The sequence below is a fragment of the Myotis lucifugus genome, unplaced genomic scaffold (genome assembly GCF_000147115.1).
Source record: "Myotis lucifugus unplaced genomic scaffold, Myoluc2.0 scaffold_19, whole genome shotgun sequence".
Classification (NCBI taxonomy): Eukaryota; Metazoa; Chordata; class Mammalia; order Chiroptera; family Vespertilionidae; genus Myotis; species Myotis lucifugus.
Genome location: NW_005871067.1, coordinates 7747332 through 7765981, shown reverse-complemented (window position 1 = coordinate 7765981; position 18650 = coordinate 7747332). Strand labels below are relative to the sequence as shown.

General features: G+C 42.1%; 1 protein-coding gene across 1 annotated transcript in view; it reads right to left on the bottom strand.

Annotated features, from left to right (window-relative positions):
* Positions 1-313: 313 nt before the first annotated feature.
* Positions 314-18650, bottom strand: part of LOC102426775 (cat eye syndrome critical region protein 2) — a 59014-nt gene continuing 40677 nt past the window's right edge. Inside the window, exons 8-17 of the mRNA XM_014452929.2 lie at positions 14395-14524; positions 13920-13957; positions 13747-13838; positions 13399-13525; positions 12095-12483; positions 11183-11311; positions 10158-10998; positions 7162-8581; positions 5879-5990; positions 314-5056 (exon numbers count right to left, since the gene is read on the bottom strand). Coding sequence (XP_014308415.1) covers positions 5051-5056; positions 5879-5990; positions 7162-8581; positions 10158-10998; positions 11183-11311; positions 12095-12483; positions 13399-13525; positions 13747-13838; positions 13920-13957; positions 14395-14524 — 3284 coding nt within the window. The 3' untranslated portion in view covers positions 314-5050. The remainder of the gene's footprint in view (positions 5057-5878; positions 5991-7161; positions 8582-10157; positions 10999-11182; positions 11312-12094; positions 12484-13398; positions 13526-13746; positions 13839-13919; positions 13958-14394; positions 14525-18650) is intronic.

The window sequence follows — 18650 nt, the reverse complement described above, 5'->3', positions numbered from 1 at the left end:
GACATTGATTGGTTGCCTCCCACACATGCCCTGACTGCAGGCTGTGGATCAAACCTGCAACCCAGGTATGTGTCCTTGACTGGAAATTGAACCCATGACCCTTCGGTGCGAGGGCTGACACTCTAACCACTGAACCACACCGGCCAGGACTGGGATGACATTTTTGAGGTAATGGCATTTGGGACCTAGAATAAACCTCTGTTTTGATGGGAGTTTGCCCTGATAAATAAAAGTGACACATAGACACACACAACTCACACATATCAGAGACTTGCTATTTTAAGAATGTACTTTATACAAAATAACCAGTTCATATGGAAATAAATCTACAGACCTCCAAAAGATCAAAAAGCTTTTTAAAAAGTTCTTTCCAAAAATTATCCAACACACAATATTGAACTAACTATTGAGGTAAGTGTCGCTCTTAAACAGGGAATCAGCAGAGCACGACAAAATATACACAATATAAAAATAAATACCATTCCCCTTTCCAGTATTGGCCAGCAAAGTTCAGAGCCTTTGCAGCAGGCACAAAGAATCCCTGACCCTGTGTGCCACAGGCTAGTGGACACTGGCCTGGGCTCCCAGGAGCTGTGTGCAAGGCAGGAGGGTGAGGTGCCTGATCCCAGCTATGGAAAAGGGGTCCCACAGTGTGTGAACAGGGGCTCAGCATTTTCAGTAACTTATTAAATATTCATACCCGTTTCCAACCCCAATGCACAGGAAAATTAGTTGGTTATCAGGCATCTCTACATAAAGGTTCAGTAAATCCCTGGTGCAGAATTAAAGAGACTAGCCAGGAGACAGCTTCTCCAAAAGTCTGTTTAGCAAAGGTCCTACAAAGCAGAGAGGGATAAAAACTCAGCCTGCAGACAAAGCTTGTGCACAGATTCATAGGAGAGATGACATGGCTCAGTGTCCTAAGGATGCATGGTAGATTCCAACCCACCCAAAAAGAAAAAGGGGGTCTGGTTTCTTTTCACACAGAAAGCCTCCTAGACACAGTCTTGCTTCCTAGACAGTGATGTGAGCCCCTGCATGCTCAACCAAAATTCCAACTATCTTCTCACTGTAGTGTTGAACAGTGCTGTCTGCAGGAATACTGCACCCCAGAAAGCCCCAGGGTTGAACAGTCCTTCACTCATTCTTACAACTGGACTCCATGCAGAATCCGGTGGTGGGGAGGGGAGAGCAAATGGACTGACAGACACAAAGGGGGGCAATAATGCTAGAAAACTTTAAGCCTTTCATTTCCTTAACAACAGTTTCTCTGAAAGCATGTCAGGATTCTGACACTATGTAACTGTCCTTGCTTTGGGACTGCTGGATTAAGACTTCCTGTGAAGTTTCAAAGCAGGTCTTAAGAGCAGTATATTATTTCTAGATTTCAAAGTCCATTAAAAAAAAAGCAAAAAAAAAGTTCAACCAACAAAGAAATTTTGTGTTTTGGACAGTAACAGTTACTATAAATAACGATACAGCAGATAAGTGCCACAGACACCAAATGGTTAGTCAGGACAAGCACTTCCAAGGTCTGAGGACTAGGCTAGGGCAAGTTGACACTCACATGCTGAGGTTTGACTAGACTAAAGGGTACAAACTACCACAAAAAATGAAGATGGGCATGGAAAAGTTTGCCTTTTGAGAGCAGCTGTTGGGCTCACTGTTAATAAGCTCATATAAACGATCAGAAGAACTATAAACGATCAGAAGAACTAACCAACCTAAGGAGAGATGGAGTGACTTCACATTTTATTTTTAAAAATTGGGATGGAAAAATTCTATGAACAAGAATCTGCATATTTTGTCCTTCCTTATTCTCCAAATGCATACCATAATAAATTTTAGCCAATAGCTAATTTTTTAAATGAACAGACTCTGATGGGGGAAAAGCATCCAAACCAGAAATCTTTCAAAAGGCTCTCCTTTTCGTTCTGGATGTTTTATTTCTCTTGGGTCTTGGGGAAATATTACCAACTCCAATAAAGGTTAGCCATTAATATAAAATCAAATAGATGTGAGACTCATCCTTCAGAGTGCAGCTGACCTTCTTAGGGACTACTGAGCGCCAGCACCATGACAAGGCTGCAGTAATCCAGTGTGTAAGTCCTTCTAGCCTGAGAGCAGAACTTCTTAGGATCTCCTTACACTCCACTGTCTAGTATAGCATGTTACATGATCACCATTCATTCCCTAATGGAGAAGATGGCAAATGCATCTGCTTAAGACACTTGGAAAGAGTGCCAGAGGAGAAAGAAAAGGTCAGAAAAAAAGAGCCTGCTAGGGGAATGTGTGGATGAGCAGCCTATAGCAGTTTATCATAGGTACTCCTATAATCCTACAGCTCTTGATGGCTTCTAGAATATCTGCACTTCAAAGGCCAGTTAAAGCTCAGGATATACCAGACAGGGATGAAGTACCTGTAACACACAACCAAATTTCCACACAGGATGCAGCAAGGCTGACATGTTTCTGTTGCCCCTTTTCACAGTGTGATAATATAATACAGTAGTTCAATTTTCTATCATTTGCCTTAATTATTTCCTCACCTCTCTACATTAGCAAGAAGGAAGATTAAGGATAAAAGAATTTACTGATTTTTTCCCTATACTCTTCACAGCTTCTAACAATAGGGGATAGATAAAGGGCTGGGAGTGAGAAGAAAGGATTACAATTACCTTAAGCAGTGTGTACACAGCTGCTCAAATGCAACCAGGGCGGAAGGAAAGGGTACATATCAGCTAACTATTGCTTCCACTCTTCTCCTATCCATGCTCCAGGGAGTTCAGCACAAAACAATCCCTACAGCATTAGCATCAAGGAAGAGTACCTATGGTTAGTGTGTTCCTAGTTCAGGAAGGAGAAAAGGCCTCTCACTCAAATCTGCTTTAATGTAAAAAGAGAAAGGCTGTCAGTGACAGAATGCTCTGGGCTAAGATCAGGTCTAGCCAGACCTATGCTAGCTCTAAGGACCAAACTGGTCTTTCCCTCTCCTTCCTGCTTTTGCACATACACAGAAACAGAAGTAATAATACTTCCACCATGCTACCTTCCACACGAACTAGCTTAAGGGCTGTCGGAGACCTGCCCACAAACCTTCTAATCTGCTCTTCTTGCAGAGAATGTTGAGCTCTGCATTTCTTTAAACCAGATTATGCCCACAATATGTTTCTAACAAAAATTAGGATAGAATGAGAACATAGCCTCCAAACTCATTCCACTTAAAAGCATACCAAATTTAAAATTAAAGCCTGTTAGAGAAAAATTCATACTGTTGTCCATTGTATCTTAGAGGCAGACACCTGTGTTCTCTACTCAATTCAGTCATGCCTGAGCCATGAGCCACACTGCCAGGTCAACAAGAATGCCTTTATGTGTATGAATTTCCCTTATACTGGAGCTGTGTCTTGGGGCCCATTTGTATAACACAAATGTTTCCAATTTGTTTCTTTTCCTAAGGATAGCATATGTTTAGCAAACTTTAAATGACAGTTTCACATTTCATCAGGATATTGGAGTGAAAGGTTCTATTGGCACTTCACACAGATGAATTTATAAGTAAATAGGACAGATTAATATACCTTGGTAGCTTTTCCACTATCCCAAAGGCATGCTTAAAAATATGCTATTCTTTAAAAAAATCTATTAATTTCAGGGCATTTTCCTTAGTTCTTTCTTTGTGGGATATTTATATAAGCCCTAACTTTGGTGGCATCTCAACTAAAATCAAATACAGAATGCTAAACAGGGAGAATCCAGTGTAATTCACTTCTAAAACTGTAATAAAGTAATTTAATACTGTAAAATTGTTTCCTATCACATATATGACAAACGATTCCCCGAAACTTGTTCTTGATAGCTATTTTAAACCACCATGACTTATTTTACATTTAAAATAAGGACTATATATAGTGAAATATTCCTAAATTTCAACTGTAAACCTATAGAATACATTTTCCCTATTCAAAACTGTGCAATTTCTTTATTGATACTAACATATACAAACCTGAGTAGTCACTTCCACAAAATGTGATTTGTGCCAGAAAGCTTTGTGTGATGCCTTCCAGATCACAGTCCCAGCAGGCCTGTGAAGAGGATAAATCATTTTCTCTTCTAAGAAGAAAATACTCCAGTGATCCCAATTCCAGAAATTGGTTTACAGCTCTGGTAGAGCTGGTGGCAAACCAGGAAGGGCACTGATCTCCCAGTCTAAGACCTGAGCCACCAGACAAGAGGGCAGGCTGTCTTCTGGGCGGAAACTTCTAGAAGGCCGTGAGACTGCCTCTGAACTGAGAAACTGAACAGTTAGGGGGCAGTGGACTAAAACTCTCTTGGGCTGATTGGAAAGAAAGCCTTTACTCTTAAAGGACAGCTGGCCACTGAGGAATACACAGTGACTTATAAGAGTTTCTTTTCTACCCTCTTCTCTAGTTCCCCAAATATTCAGTGTGATGTGATTGTAAACAGATAAGGATCACTCCAGTGTGGTGTGCCCACGAGAGTTAGAACTTCCATTTTTTCCAGATTCCTACCCACCTTCCCAGTTTATGTACATACATTCACCATCACCAACAAAAATTATTTTAAAAGGCAACGTGAAAATTCTGTAAACTGGACCCAGCTCCAAAGACAATACCATGAGTAGTTCCTTCCCCAAATATATACCTGAGTTTAGCTGCTCATGAAAGTTTACAAGCACCACTCCATTCCATGCTTATGTACGCCCCTCCCAAGTTTTAGATGATTTTCCCTGAACAAGTCTCAGAACCTGGAAGCCATCACTAACTACAATTCATTTGTTCTTGACTACCAGCCATGCAAGAGATCTCTGACCAGGACTCTTGCAAGCTGTGTGTTAAGTTACTTGAGCAGAGTGGTTCTAGGGCTGTGGGCATGGCTCCAGCTCCTGGATGGCATGAGGTGGTACACTGTGAGGGGGCACGGCAGGGTGACAGGAATAAAGATGGGCGAGGATTGTTCCCCGAAATTCTCCATGTTCCAGTATTCATGTGCAGCTTTCTGTTTTCTTAGGGGTTATTTCCTCCTTGGACTAGCTCTGGGAAAAGCAAAACAAGGATGTTTTAAACAAAATTCACATTTGTGTTGTTAAAAAAAAAAATTAAATAAGCCAAAGACCTATTCCTCTAATCTGGGAAAATGGCTGGATTTTGTTTCCCCATCCATTTTACTTCCAGAGGCGGCTCAGAAGTGCTGGACCTCCCACTCAAACCCTACCAGTATCTATAGACTTTGTGTACACCAGGAATGACAATGGTGCTGTGACTGACACCTACTTTGTGGAGGCCGAGGGAGAGACTTATTGAGAGAAGACTGCACGTAGAAGCTCTTAGCACAGTGCCAGGTACCGAAGCAGCACTCAAAAGTAGCTACTATTATTTTAAAACCTGATTGCCTAGACCCTCAAAAATCAAAAAGGTAGAAAGGATAAAATAGGCAAGGGATATATCAAAATACATGCCGGTGGCCAGTTTGGAAAAATAAAGTTTAAATAATCTCCAAATAGCTGGTTACCTAAGTAAAGGAAAAAGGAACATGTGGCAAAAGCAGAGAAGCTACTTCCAGAGGCCTTCTCTTGATCTTTCCACTGCTGAGTCAACCTCGAGCACAGAGCCTGCAGCACTTTCTGGGAAAAGTGCCTGTATCAATAGGACACATTAAAATATATTTTTTTTCAGAACAGCAATGAAGTCATGAAAAATGTGGGGTTAGAGGTGCCGACCCACCGTGCAGTTGAAAATCCACGTATAACTTAAGTCAGCTCTCCACATCAGTGGATTCCCAATGCGGATTGGGACTATGTACTTCTCTCCTACCACCTGCAGGAATAAAGAAAGCTCTAATTTTTGGTGCCTCTTACCTGATCAAGAGAGAGTGTTGGGGGCTTATGTGGTGGCAGCTCTTCCTGCAATGTTGCTGGTGCTGGGGTCTTTGGGAAAGAGGACTGTGACTGGACTGGATGCAGTTGCATTCTATAGCCATGAGAGAGGAACAGTTAAGAATTGAAGGAAAAAAGATTCTTTAATCATGAAAATCTCGGGCAGCTACTGCCTTAATTATCCAGGTAATTAAACTGGAAATCATCAATACTGGGACAAAACTAGCATTATGTGCCTCTAGCCTAGGGTATGATGTAGTAAGTACATGACCACTTATTTAGTGTTTAACTGGACTGTAAACACAATCAAACAGTAAGAATTCAGAATTTGGGACACTACATGAGAACTGGCCACGGCTCTTTGAACACAAAAGAAAACAATACAATGATAGGGTGAATGCTGTAAAAGAGACTAAACAGACATTATAACCAAGTGTAAATACATAAACATTGATTAGATCTTGAATGTAAAAAATCAAAACAAAGAAACATAGCTATAAAAGACATTTTGGGAACAACTGGAACAATTAGGACTCTATGTTAGATACTATTAATATCCTTTTCCTTGGGTGTGATGAATAGTTTGATATTGTGGTCCAGGACAATGATCCTTATTTTTAGGATATACATGTGGAAGTATTTAGGGATAAAGGGTCATGATGTCTAAAATTTACTTTAGGATGGTTTAGGAAAAAAGGCAAAAAATAAAAAATAAAACAAACATATTTAGAGAGGTAGAAAACAAATATGACAAAACGGTAAGTGCAGGAGAGGGTTTGGAGGTAAGGTTTCCTTAGGTTGGCGTTGGGGAGGAGACTGTAGGCTTTTAAGTTGGATAACATTTGTTTTATGATTAGGCCTCATAACTTTAACTGATAGGATTAAAACCTGAATATGATGTCCTGTCGTCCTGCTGGGTTTGAGGGACCTATTTTGCCTTGGTCAGAGTATATGAACTCAGAAACAACGCTAAAGCCCTTGCCTACAGCTCACAAATGTGGCCATCATGTTTCCAGTATTAAAATGTAACTAAACAAGTCACTTAAATGCCAATTCATTTTCATGAGGGGGAAAAAATGTCAAAGATAAAAATCAAACCTCATGGCTAATACATTTCCATTAAGTCTCCATATCAACGATTCACATGCTCCTCTTGGTCCCAGAAGACCACTAAAGTTTATCTTCATTCCTAAGGCCATTTTTCTTTTAAAAACTATCATCTACTCCTTTTTTTCAGGGAAAAAATAAATCAAATGCAGTCTTACCCTGATGGTCTGTATGTTTCTTGAAAAGGTCCCCTTATTCCACTTCCAGTGTCTATTTGTTCCATCATTATAGTCTGAAAGTGGCCCAGGCCCTCTTCCTGACAGTGGTAGATGGGGCCCTCCTGAGAGAGGCCATTGGGCTGGGCAGCCACTGGATGGTGAGGTGGGTGAGCAGCCACAGGGGAAGAATATGCCCTGGGCTGGAGATGACTGGCCGGCTGGTGAGGTGTATAGGAAGGCCTTGTTTGTAGCATCACACCCTGAGGTGGGAAAGCAGATGAACCAAACCCCATCCCCGAACTCAGAGGTGAAGGAGGAGTCCCATAAAGATACTCGCTGGCTGACAACGAACTCTGTTGCTTGGTAGCTGCATTATGGTTGTCCAGGTCTAAAAATTCTTTGGGACTCTCTGGCCTCTCCATAGATTCATCTGGCTTCTCTTCCTCTGGACCAGGATTCTGCCCATCAGTTGCACCGACCTTAGCAGCCACTGCATCCATGCAGGTTGGGGAAGTTAAGGCAGCATTTAGTGTCTCACAGCCTTGTAGATTAACCATGGCATTCTTATCTGAGAAGAGGGGTCTTGGAGGGGGAGGCTGGCTAGGTGGGAGCCCACTTGGGCTTCCTGGGGGATGAAGGTGTCTCTGCCAATCAGAAAAGCCCTGTGGACATGTGTAGTAAGGAGTTCGCTGATAGTGATGGTAGGAAGGCTGAGGTGGTGGCTGGTAGGAATATCTCATTCCTTGGTGGGGGCGATAACGGGGAAAGACTCCAGAATGAGGGCTGTTAGAATGAAAGCCCCTCGGGGGAAAATGCTGAAGATGTGATACTGAGGGTTTACCTTCCATCACAGGGCCAAGACCTTGTAGGCCTGAACTGATGTGATAATGTGTAGCTGAATTTGGGTATTCCAGGCCAGGCATGTACAAGGGAGAAAACTGACTGACAGTGCTTTCCATCAAATTGGGGTCTGCATTGGGAGGTGTAGCTGGGTTCTGTCCTGAACACGAAATGGTTTCCTGCAATGTTTTACCTCTGGGGCAGAGTGGCTTTTCTGTACCACTACCACCAAGGCCCTTCCCTTCTGATCCACAAGTGGGTACTTCAACCACCACTCCATTTTCAGGCAGAGCTCCTCTATTTGCCAGAGTAGAGAGGTCCCTCATACATCCCTGGGCTGCTGGGCTGATGTAGCCACTCTCCGAGGGCCAGGTATTTTTGCCCTTTGTTGCCTGACAGTTGTTTTCAGATGCTGAGGAGTCATTTTTGAGCTCTGGGCCCTCTGCTTCCCTTTCTTGTGGCGAACTCTGCCTGGTACAGTTGGTCGGTAAGGGCGGTGTAGTGTGAGGTAGTTGTTTGAGGTATACCCGCTCTGAGGCACCAACGCTTGGTGGCTTCTCAAGCTCAGGTAAGGGATCTGCTGTAAGAAAATGGAGAACAAAAGAACAATTCAATAGCTGAAATGACAATACCAATGGAGGTAATAATGAAAAGAACATGATAAGCAGCCAGATAAGGGGAGTCAGGGTTGAGATGGATGTGTGGTCATTTAAGCCTCAGCTAGAAAATTTGAGAATCCCTGAAAGGAGTCACAATGTTGAGACCCTTGCACAGAAGGCAAGACCCTTTCGTAGACCAGGAAGCAAGATCTAGCAACTCTACAGCTACTCAAAAGGTTTGCCAAATAATGGAGATGTTCTTGCCTTCCTCTTCCTGTGTTGTCACCGACAGATTAGTGGACGGGTGTGAGATGATTCATGGCTCATGGACTCCAACTAGATGCATGTGGAATACGGCAGGAGGGTATGGTTGTTACTAGAATTGTAGACCAGGCTGGGAAGCTCTAAAACTTGACACAATGAAAAGACCAGGGAATGATGGCTCACAGGAGGCCAGTCCCCAACTTGTGGCCTATCAGAGCATAAGCTCCACAGTGACTTTATTTTGTTCCCCACCATACCCCTCAGTATTTGCACAAAACGGGAAACAATATCTATTGAATGAATGAAAATATCTTATTAAAAAAACACTTTAAAAAATTGATTTTAAAGAGAGAGGAAGGGAGAGGGAGAGAGAGAAACATCAATGTGAGAGAGAAACATTGATCGTTTGCCTCCTCCACATACCCCGACTTGGGATCAAACCCCACAAGGTCTTTCGGTGAACGAGACATACTCAACCAGCTAAGCCACTCTGGCCAGGGGAAATCTCACTAGTCTTCATTCTCAGTAGATATTGGTATGTGTCCAGGGAATAAAAGGATAGAAATAATTAGACTTTAAGTAAAATATTGAAAACTTATTTCATAATGATAACCTTTCAGGACAAGAAATTTTAAAGGCAGTTTGATGTCATGATTAAAAATGCGGATGCAGCCCTAGCTGGTTTGGCTCTGTGGATAGAGCGTCAGCCTGTGGACTGAAGGGTCCAGGGCTCGATTCTGATCAAGGGCACATGCCCGGGTTGTGGGCTTGATCCCCAGTAGGGGGCAGCCAATCAATGATTTTCTTTCATCATTGATGTTTCTATCTCTCCCTCTCCCTTCCTCTCTTAAATCAATAAAAATACATTAAACAACAACAACAACAAAAACTGTGGATGCTGGATCCAGTCTGTCTGGGTTCGAGTCTCAGTTCCACCACTTACTAGGTAGATCAGAGCAAATCATCTACTATCTTTGTGTCTTGGATTTTCCATCTGTAAAAACAAGACTAATAATAGTAGCTATCTGGAAGGCTTGTTCTGAGAATGAAATGAGTTAATATATCTAAAAGCCTCAAAAAGAGTGCCTGGTACTCATCTGTGTAGTGATCACTATTGCCAGTAATCCTTTTGGATCTTTGGATCAAAAACAATACCACGATTGGCCCAACCATGAGTAGTTTAAGAAAAAGAGGCTGAAAATCAGTTTATATTTGGCTTGATATTGTATAAAAAGATTATTCATGAATGAACCGCTTATAGGGCCAGAAGTCAGATAAAAGTGACTAAATTACCTCGGTCATTTTCAGGCTCTTCTATTTCACTGTTATCCTGTGTCCTCCCAGGGTTCCCCAAGGCAGGCTTGGGGGCTGACACACTAACTGATGCTGAGTGAGCTCCCTGTGGAAAAGGGCCAGGTAAATGTGGGGGAGCAGGCTGTCGGGGGTGGTAAGGCACACCGGGCAGGCAAACACGTGAGGAAAGCTGCTGCATGGCGATCATCTCTGGGCTGTCCATCATGGAGTCCCCTCCTTGCACCCCTCTCAGAACCTGGGAGGGTGCTCCAAACAGGGGACTTGGTGCTAGAGGTGGCTGTAACCGATGCCCACCGGATTTACAGTGCGGTCGCATGTACCCTGAAGAAGGAATGCCATGAGGTAGAAAGCTTGATTGTTCAGTCCACTGGTTTGGAGGAAGAGGTGGTCTCATCACTCGGGAATCCATCATGTGACCAAGAGTGTGAGGCAGGTGGGACGGTCCTGGCCCCATGAGGGGCTTTTCATCTGGCCCTAAGGGTCTTGGGTTTGCAGTACTGTGGTTCCCATTCCAGACAGCAGGGTGTACTCGATTCAGGTATTTGTATGATCGGTACATGTGGCTGGGAGGAATTTCTGAGCTTTCAGGAAAGTCTGGGGGTCGGGCTGGAATCCCTCCAGGCCTGGGAGGAATAAATCCTGGCTGGAATTGAGTTGGGGGATACATATTTCTATCCTGACTGGGGCCACTCATCTGCCCAAGAGGCAAGGAACCAGGATGTGATCCCATGTTAGAAAGGTGCCTCAACCCCCCACACATTTGCTTCTCTTCGGGCATGCCCAGCCTGGGTCCTCGATGCTTGTTAATTCCAACTGGAGGCTGGCAACAAGAAAAGAGAAGATAGCGGCATTCACCAGACCCATAGATCAGGTATCCCTTGTAATGTGCTTCATCTATAGACTCTATAGAATAGGAGATGATAATAAATTTAACCTGGTTAGACACTGCATTTCTAAAAGTTACCTTGGAGACTATACCTCCAGGTCATGAGCAGGTTGCTTACCTGCAAGGCAAAAGGTGGATGCTGCTGCGCAGGCTCCCCAGGGTGTGGTTCTGGGACTCTCGAAGAGACATATACATTGGCAGGATCTGACCCTCGAAGATGGCCAAATGTTCCAGGTACTGCTGGCCTCTGGAGGGTATTGAGTAAAGGCAAGGAGTGGGGGTGGGGAAAGAAAGCATAGACATTAGAAAGAAAATAAGGACTTTCCTGAAGATGAACATAACAGACCCAGCACAGAGTACCAAGGAAGGGAAGAATGGTGGCACATGGGCTCACCCAGAGCAGGACTAGTTCCAGAGCCCATAGCACTTTCCCTCTCTAGGAGAGACAAACTTGTATTTATCTTTTTCATTATTGCCCCCTCACTGCCAAGAGCCTTTTTAGCTAATATCCCCCCCAAATTGTCCACCATTATGAAATTTTAGTATCAAAGATAGGCTGTATACCCTATGTATTGTATGTTGTGCTGTGCTTTTTTTTTTTTTTAGTAAATCCTCACCTGAGGATATATTTGTTGATTTTAGAGAGAGGGAGGGGGAGAAACACTGATTGGTTGCCTCCTGTATATACCCTAAGGATCAAACTCACAACCTACCAGGTATGTGCCCTGACTGGGAATTGAACCCAGGACCTTTATTTGGTGTACAGGACTGGGGCTGTATCTCTGTGCTTTATACATAATAAGACTTGAGATATTTTTATTCAATTTCCCCCCCATGTTGATATAATGTGTGGTTCAAATGATTGAGACAGGATTTAAAATAAAGGAAGAATAAAGGAAGGACAGATGAGGGGAGAAAAAAGCACCCATATACAGCAAAATTATCACGGAAGAGGAGCCGACTGAAAAGGCTTTACTTTCCTCTGAATTCACCAACTAGGAGAAACCTCAGCAGAATTCCTATTTCTTACCAGCTGGTTTAAAAGGGGTGCCTGGTTGGGCATCCCACCATAATGCAGGGGACGAGGAAGGCCTTGGTTACTTGGTGTGCCCACCTCCTGAGGGAGCTGTGTAGAGCTGCCGCTCTGACCAGCCTCAGAGGAGGGAGCTCTGTGTGCAGGTGGCAATGATTTTCCTCCATTCTCCACAGGCTGCTGTTTCCTGCTGGGCCCTTCGGAGTCCCTGGAGCGGGTGCAAATGTGGCTTCCACCACTTCGCCCAGCCCGACTCCGTCTCTTCTCCCGCTTTTCATCCTCTCTGATCCAAAATTCTTCATCTGTGTCTCCATCTTCGCCGGGAAAATGCTTCATCATTGCCCGATGGAAACACCTCTCTAAATTATCCGACATCTTGGTATACTCTACAGGAAGACACAAGAATTGCCCTCCAGCTATAGTTTTTATAGGCAACAAAGACAACTGTCCTATGATAAACAAAAGATGCTATTGGGGCAAACTGAGTTTCTGTCCTAAGAGGCTCTAGGCTGCATGGCTGACAGTGACTCTAGAACCATTACACTAAGCCAGTAAAAATATTAAATATAATCACTGAATCTGTTTAGGTTTTAAACTAAGGCACTCCGAGCCACTGCACAAATTACTCCAAGTTCCCATACCTAACTCATATATACCCATAGACAGCTAATCAAGTATGCTTCTCAAGATGATTTAAGAATTAGCTCTATCTAGGTAGAGTTATCATCAGTGGTACACTGTGTTAAGGAGGCACAGTACACACTGGACCTAAATTGGCCTGTAGAAGAATGAGAAATAACCTGAGCCTAGTTGCCACCAGCTACACTCTCCTATTGTGTGAGATAGGAGAGAATTCCTGACACATATTGTGTAAGTGGTTAGAATGGCCAATCCCAGGGCTTTTAATACACATTCTTTTAATAGTCCTAAGGAAAGGTCTAAATCACCAGTGTCTGTGTGTGTGTGTGTGTGTGTGTGTGTATAGATGAGGTTTATTCTCTCTCTTTTTCTAAAATATATTTTTATTGATTTCAGAGAGGAAAGGAGAGATAGAAATATCAATGATGAGAGAAAATCATTGATCGGTTGACTCCCGCACACCCCCTGCTGGGGATCGAGCCTGCAACCCAGGAATGTGCCCTTGACTGGAATTGAACCTGGGACCCTTCAGTCCGCAGGCTGACGCTCTATCCACTGAGCCAAACCAGGTAGGGCCAGATGTATATTTCTAAAAGGCATTTTATTCTTGGTTACAATAGTTCAGCTAATGTGCATCCAGAGCAAACCCCTGCCCCACTTACCACTACTTTCCCCATTATATTTTCGACAATTCCTGAACATTGTCTTCATGTCATTTACAAATTCCTCCTTGGTACAGTATAAACCTCCATTTAGTTTCTTCTCCATGCTTGAAATATCCATTGGTACCTAAAACAGGACACATTTAATTACAATATGCTGGAGAAAACATCTCATAACCCATATGAGGCAAAGGAATCATGCTGTTTTGAGTTGCTCAACAGCCTGGTATACAATCAGCAACCCTGACCCTCAAGGAACAATAAATAAACTCAAGCAAAACACAACAACAAAAAGCAAGAGCAAAACAAACATCACGATAGGTGTAACTGTATAGTAGGTTTAGCTACCTTAATAATCTGATAATAGTTTGGGGCATAAGATTCATCCACAGGTTCTAAAAAGGGCCAGGAATCCTTGTGAGCCTTTACCACATCTAGAACTGAGAGCCAAAGAAGAGAGCTTAATACACTCACATAGGAGTACTTTGATAACAAACACAATAGTTAAGAATGGAACTGACCTTTATACATAGCAGTGAAATCATCATCCAACTCAAAGCTGTAAATCATAAATAAAAAATTAATAGTAACTTTGATCTCTCTTTAACTCTCTTAATTCAAACAGAGACATAGTTGGTTGCACCAAGTTTTGGAATAGATCCAATAATTTTTATTAATGATAAGTTTCTAACAGTGGTAACACTCCAGAAAATAATTATGAAGATGAGGGTTAGCATAGATGACACAAAACTTTATTATCATTATGTTAGTTATTTAATAGCACATTATTTCCCAGGTCTTATTTTACTCTAATGAATATTTATGATATAAAGAATAACCCAAAAAAGCATAAAATAGAATGAGAAGCTCATGAAGATGGAATATTACCTAACACAGAGTCTTGTTTTAAGGATTAAATAAGAGAGTACTTAGCACAATGCCCAAGTGCTTAATAAATGTTACAGGTTGCTACTGTTAGTACCATTAAATACTCACAGGTCTTTAGTCTTTTTTTCTTCCCTCATGGGGGAATTAGGGTCCAGGTGGGAAAGCTCTGGGGGGAGCTCCTTGCCTTGAGCCAGCAGCCATGCCCTTTCTTCCCTGAGCTTTCTCCTCTTAGCTCGGTCTACAATGGACACAAAGCATCATGGTACAAGTGAGTTAAGTAAGTACTCTCTACTTAACATGTTGACTAACTATCCTTATCATTGTGAGAGAAGGAAGAAATAAAGATCACAAAGTAGTATCATGAAGTCACCTGTGCTTCCTTTGCCAGTTTCTTTTTGGTAATTAGGATGATTCTATACATGGAATACTTTATGAATAATAAAAACAAGTGAGACTGTTTCATCTCAGTCATACTGAGTTCAAGGTGAGTGATGAGGGTGGTAAGGCAAGCACTTGAATGTGGAAAGGGAAAAGAGCAAGGCTGAAGAATAATGAAATTAGAAGAAAAAAAAAAAATAGAAGACCAAATGAGGGATTATCCTTGTCACTACCAGAGGTCTTTTCTTTTTCTCTCTAAAAAGCAACATACAGTGCTGGCTTGGTGTGGCTCAGTTGGTTGAGCGCTGTCCCATGCACCGAGAGGTTGCCAGTTCAATTCCCAGTCAGGGCACATGCCCAATAGGAGGTGTATACGAGGCAGCCAATTGATGGTTCTCTCTCATTGATGTTTCTCTCCCCTGTCCCTTTCTCTTTGTAAAAATCTATAAAAACATATTAAAAAACAAAAAAAGTAACATATATTTCAGGGCCAGACCCTCAAATCAAACATACAGGATTTTATATGCATCTACAAGTTCTCAAGGTTTACAAAGGCATCCATGCACATCCATTGTCTTTGCTCTTCAACCAATCCCCACACTGGCAGCTGACCTCTACCAAGTCTGGCTGGGAACACGGAAAAAATGCCAGCTAGAAATGGCATAGAACTGGAAGGCAGGTATGATTTTTTTTCTGGCTCATAGCCATGTCCATGGGGCACTCGATGCCAGTAGGGAATCGGAAGGTCAGGAGAAAGAGAAAAGCAAAGGGATGAAGAACAATTTCAGACACAAAAACGGAAGGGAGAAGCCAGGATAGATCTTGTTTTCTTCCCTAAGGGATAGGCCCCATGTCTTCCATTGCTATCAGCGTGACATGATTCTGCAGTGTTTTCCTTATTAAGTTCCGTCTGACTTGTGTTTCTGTTCCTACATTACTTTTATTTATAAACTTAGAGTATTTGCTTTAATTAATCAATGGCATTTTGCTGTCAACTTTAAAAATTCTTTTTAAAAAGAGAATGGCTTCAAGCTTAAAGAAAAATATAACTACACTAATGAATTACCCATGCATCTACCAAACTGTCAAAGCTTAACATTTCCACCTTAACTTTAATACAGTATTTCTCAACTTAATAATCCTTTTCTAGTTGACTGCAATTTTTTTTTTGCAATTTATAACAATAGTAGAAGCCCAGTGCATGAAATTTGTGCACTCGGGTGTGTGTGTGTGTCCCCCTCAGCCCGGATTGCAAGAGGGCGCAGGCCAGCCCAAAGGACCCTGCAGGTGCATGATCAGGGCAGGGGAGGGACACGGGAGGTTGGCCAGCCGGGGAGGGACTGTGGGAGGGCTCAAGGGTATGTCTGGCCTGTCTTGCTCAGTCCCGATAGGCCGGACCCCAGCAGCAAGCTAACCTACTGGTCTGAGCGTCTTCCCCGTATTGGTCAGTGCATGTCATAGTGAGCGGTTGAGCAGCCTTAGCATATCATTAGCATATTATGCTTTGATTGGTTGAATGGATAACTGGACACTTAGCATATTAGGCTTTTATTATGTAGGACTAGAGGCCCAATGCATGAAATTCGTGCAAGGGGCTTGGCCCCCACTGCCATGGCCCCTGCCGCTGTGGCAGCTGCTTCTGCCTCGGCCCCCTTGGCTTTGTCCGGAAGGACATTCGGTCTAATTAGCATATTACGCTATTATTATTATTATAGGTTATAATGATGACCATTCTTTTAAAAAGCCCTCTTATGCATATGCATGAAAGCCCTCTATGATACAAATCCAGAAGTGCAATTGCCAGATAGAGAAGTAAAGTGGGGCCTTGACTTACGAGTGTCCCGACTAACAAGTTTTTTGAGATACGAGCCATCTCTCGGCTGATTTTTTGCTTTGAGTTGCGAGCTAAAATTCGGGTTATGAGCCAGCTTCAGATACCCCACCGCTAGTTGGCGCAGCGAACGTCACAGTGAATGCCACAACATCAGCCCAGCATCACGTGTCTCACTCGTTCACTTTAAGATTTGACATATGAATAATTTGAGTTATGAGCTCCGTCACGGAACGAATTAAACTCGTAAGTCAAGGCCCCACTTTTTAGAGGTTAACTTTATTAGGCATTGTCAAAGTGCTATAGCTATTAAGGGTTATAGCTATTTTTTCAATAGTGATTTTAGTTACCTCACCCTCAGTTGGTATGATAAAAGTTAGCATTTTGCCAAACTAACGAGTATGACATGGAATTTTGATGGTTTCATTTTTTTCTTGGTGAATCCTCACCGAGGATATTTTTCCATTGATTTTTAGAAAGTGGAAGAGATGGGGAGAGACAGAGAGAAAAATAGCGAAGTGAGAGAGACATCGATTGGCCACCTCTTGCACTGGGATTGAGCCTGTAAACCGAGATCCATGCCCTTGACCAGAATCGAACCTGGGACCCTACAGTCTGTAGGCTGACATTCTATCCACTGATGTCCACACCAAATCTTTGCTTTTTTCCAAACTGGCTAGGGCTCATTTTCATTTTTCTGATTCAAATGATAATGAACAAATTTTCAGTTTATTGGCCACTAAGCAACCCTCTCCTGTGAATTTCCTGCTTGCATACTTTGACCTTTTTTCCCTGTGGATTTTGGAATTTTTTAAAACATATTTTTATTGATTTCAGAGATGAAGGGAGAGGGAGAGAGATAGAAACATCAATGATGAGAGAGAATCACTGATCGGCTGCCTCCTGCAAGCCCCTCACTGGGGATCGAGCCCACAACCCGGGCACGTGCCCTTGACCAGAATTAAACTCTGGATCCTTCAGTCCACATGCTGATGTTCTATCCACTAAGCCAAACTGGCTAGGGTGGATTTTGGAATTCTTACTGATTTGTATAAGTGCTTTAAATAATCTTGATTATGTATGAAAATTATCTTTTTCTACTCCATGGTTTGTCTTTTCACTTTGTTTATGGTGTTTCTGCCATATGTAAGTTTTATACAATTAATATATCAATCTCTATCCCCCTATAGTTGAACTCTTTGTACTTAAAAAGTCTTTTTAATCTCAACATCTTGAAAATATTTGCCTATATTTTCTTCAAAAACGTTTTAGCCTTTAGTCTATCTTGAACTTATTCTTGTATAAGTGAGAAAAATCACCTCCCCACCTGTCCCCTACCAATAAGCAACTGTACTGGTGCCATTTATCAAAGATTTCACATGTTCCCTCCAGGCCTATCTTGGGCATTCTATTTCACTGCTCTTATCATCCATCTCTATACAATACCATGATCTCACTCACTGTCACTTTTGCTATTTGGTAGAATGAGTGTTCCTACCATATTGTTTTTGGAAATTATCTCAGCTATCCTTGGCCCTCTGCTCTTCTGTATGAATTTTAAGACTATAATATGATTTATTTATTACCAAATATTGAGCAAGGGTCAAAATTTCCCACATGTTCAATAATTTTTTAAGAAGTTGGTTTGTTTGAATCAAATCCCAAAGGTCCTTGTGTCCACTCCAATTTATTTGTTGGAGAAACTTGGTCATTTTGTCCTTGTAGAATTTCCCACATTATGGATTTAGCTGGTGGCATCCTTGTTGTGGCGTCATGTGTTCCTCTAACCCTTATAAAACAATACAATGTGAAACAGAAGCAATGATAGAGGAAATCTTTGCTTTTTTCCTGACTTTATAACAACACCTAGATTTTAGGTTTCTAATCTCCAGAACTCAGAGTACATAAATTTCTGCTGTTAAAAATCACCTAGTTATGATCATTTGTTATTCTAGCCCTAGGAAACTTAATACAGCATCCAATTCCATTTTCTTCTGAATCCTATTGTTGCTTCTGTAAAGTCTGCGATCACTGTTATAGAACATACTCTAGGAATGTCTTTCTTAAATCTCTCTGTGGCCATATGTCCTATAATTCAGTAATTTATATCCAGTTTACTTGCTTTCTAAATCTGAGGATTTGTTTTTCATGTAAT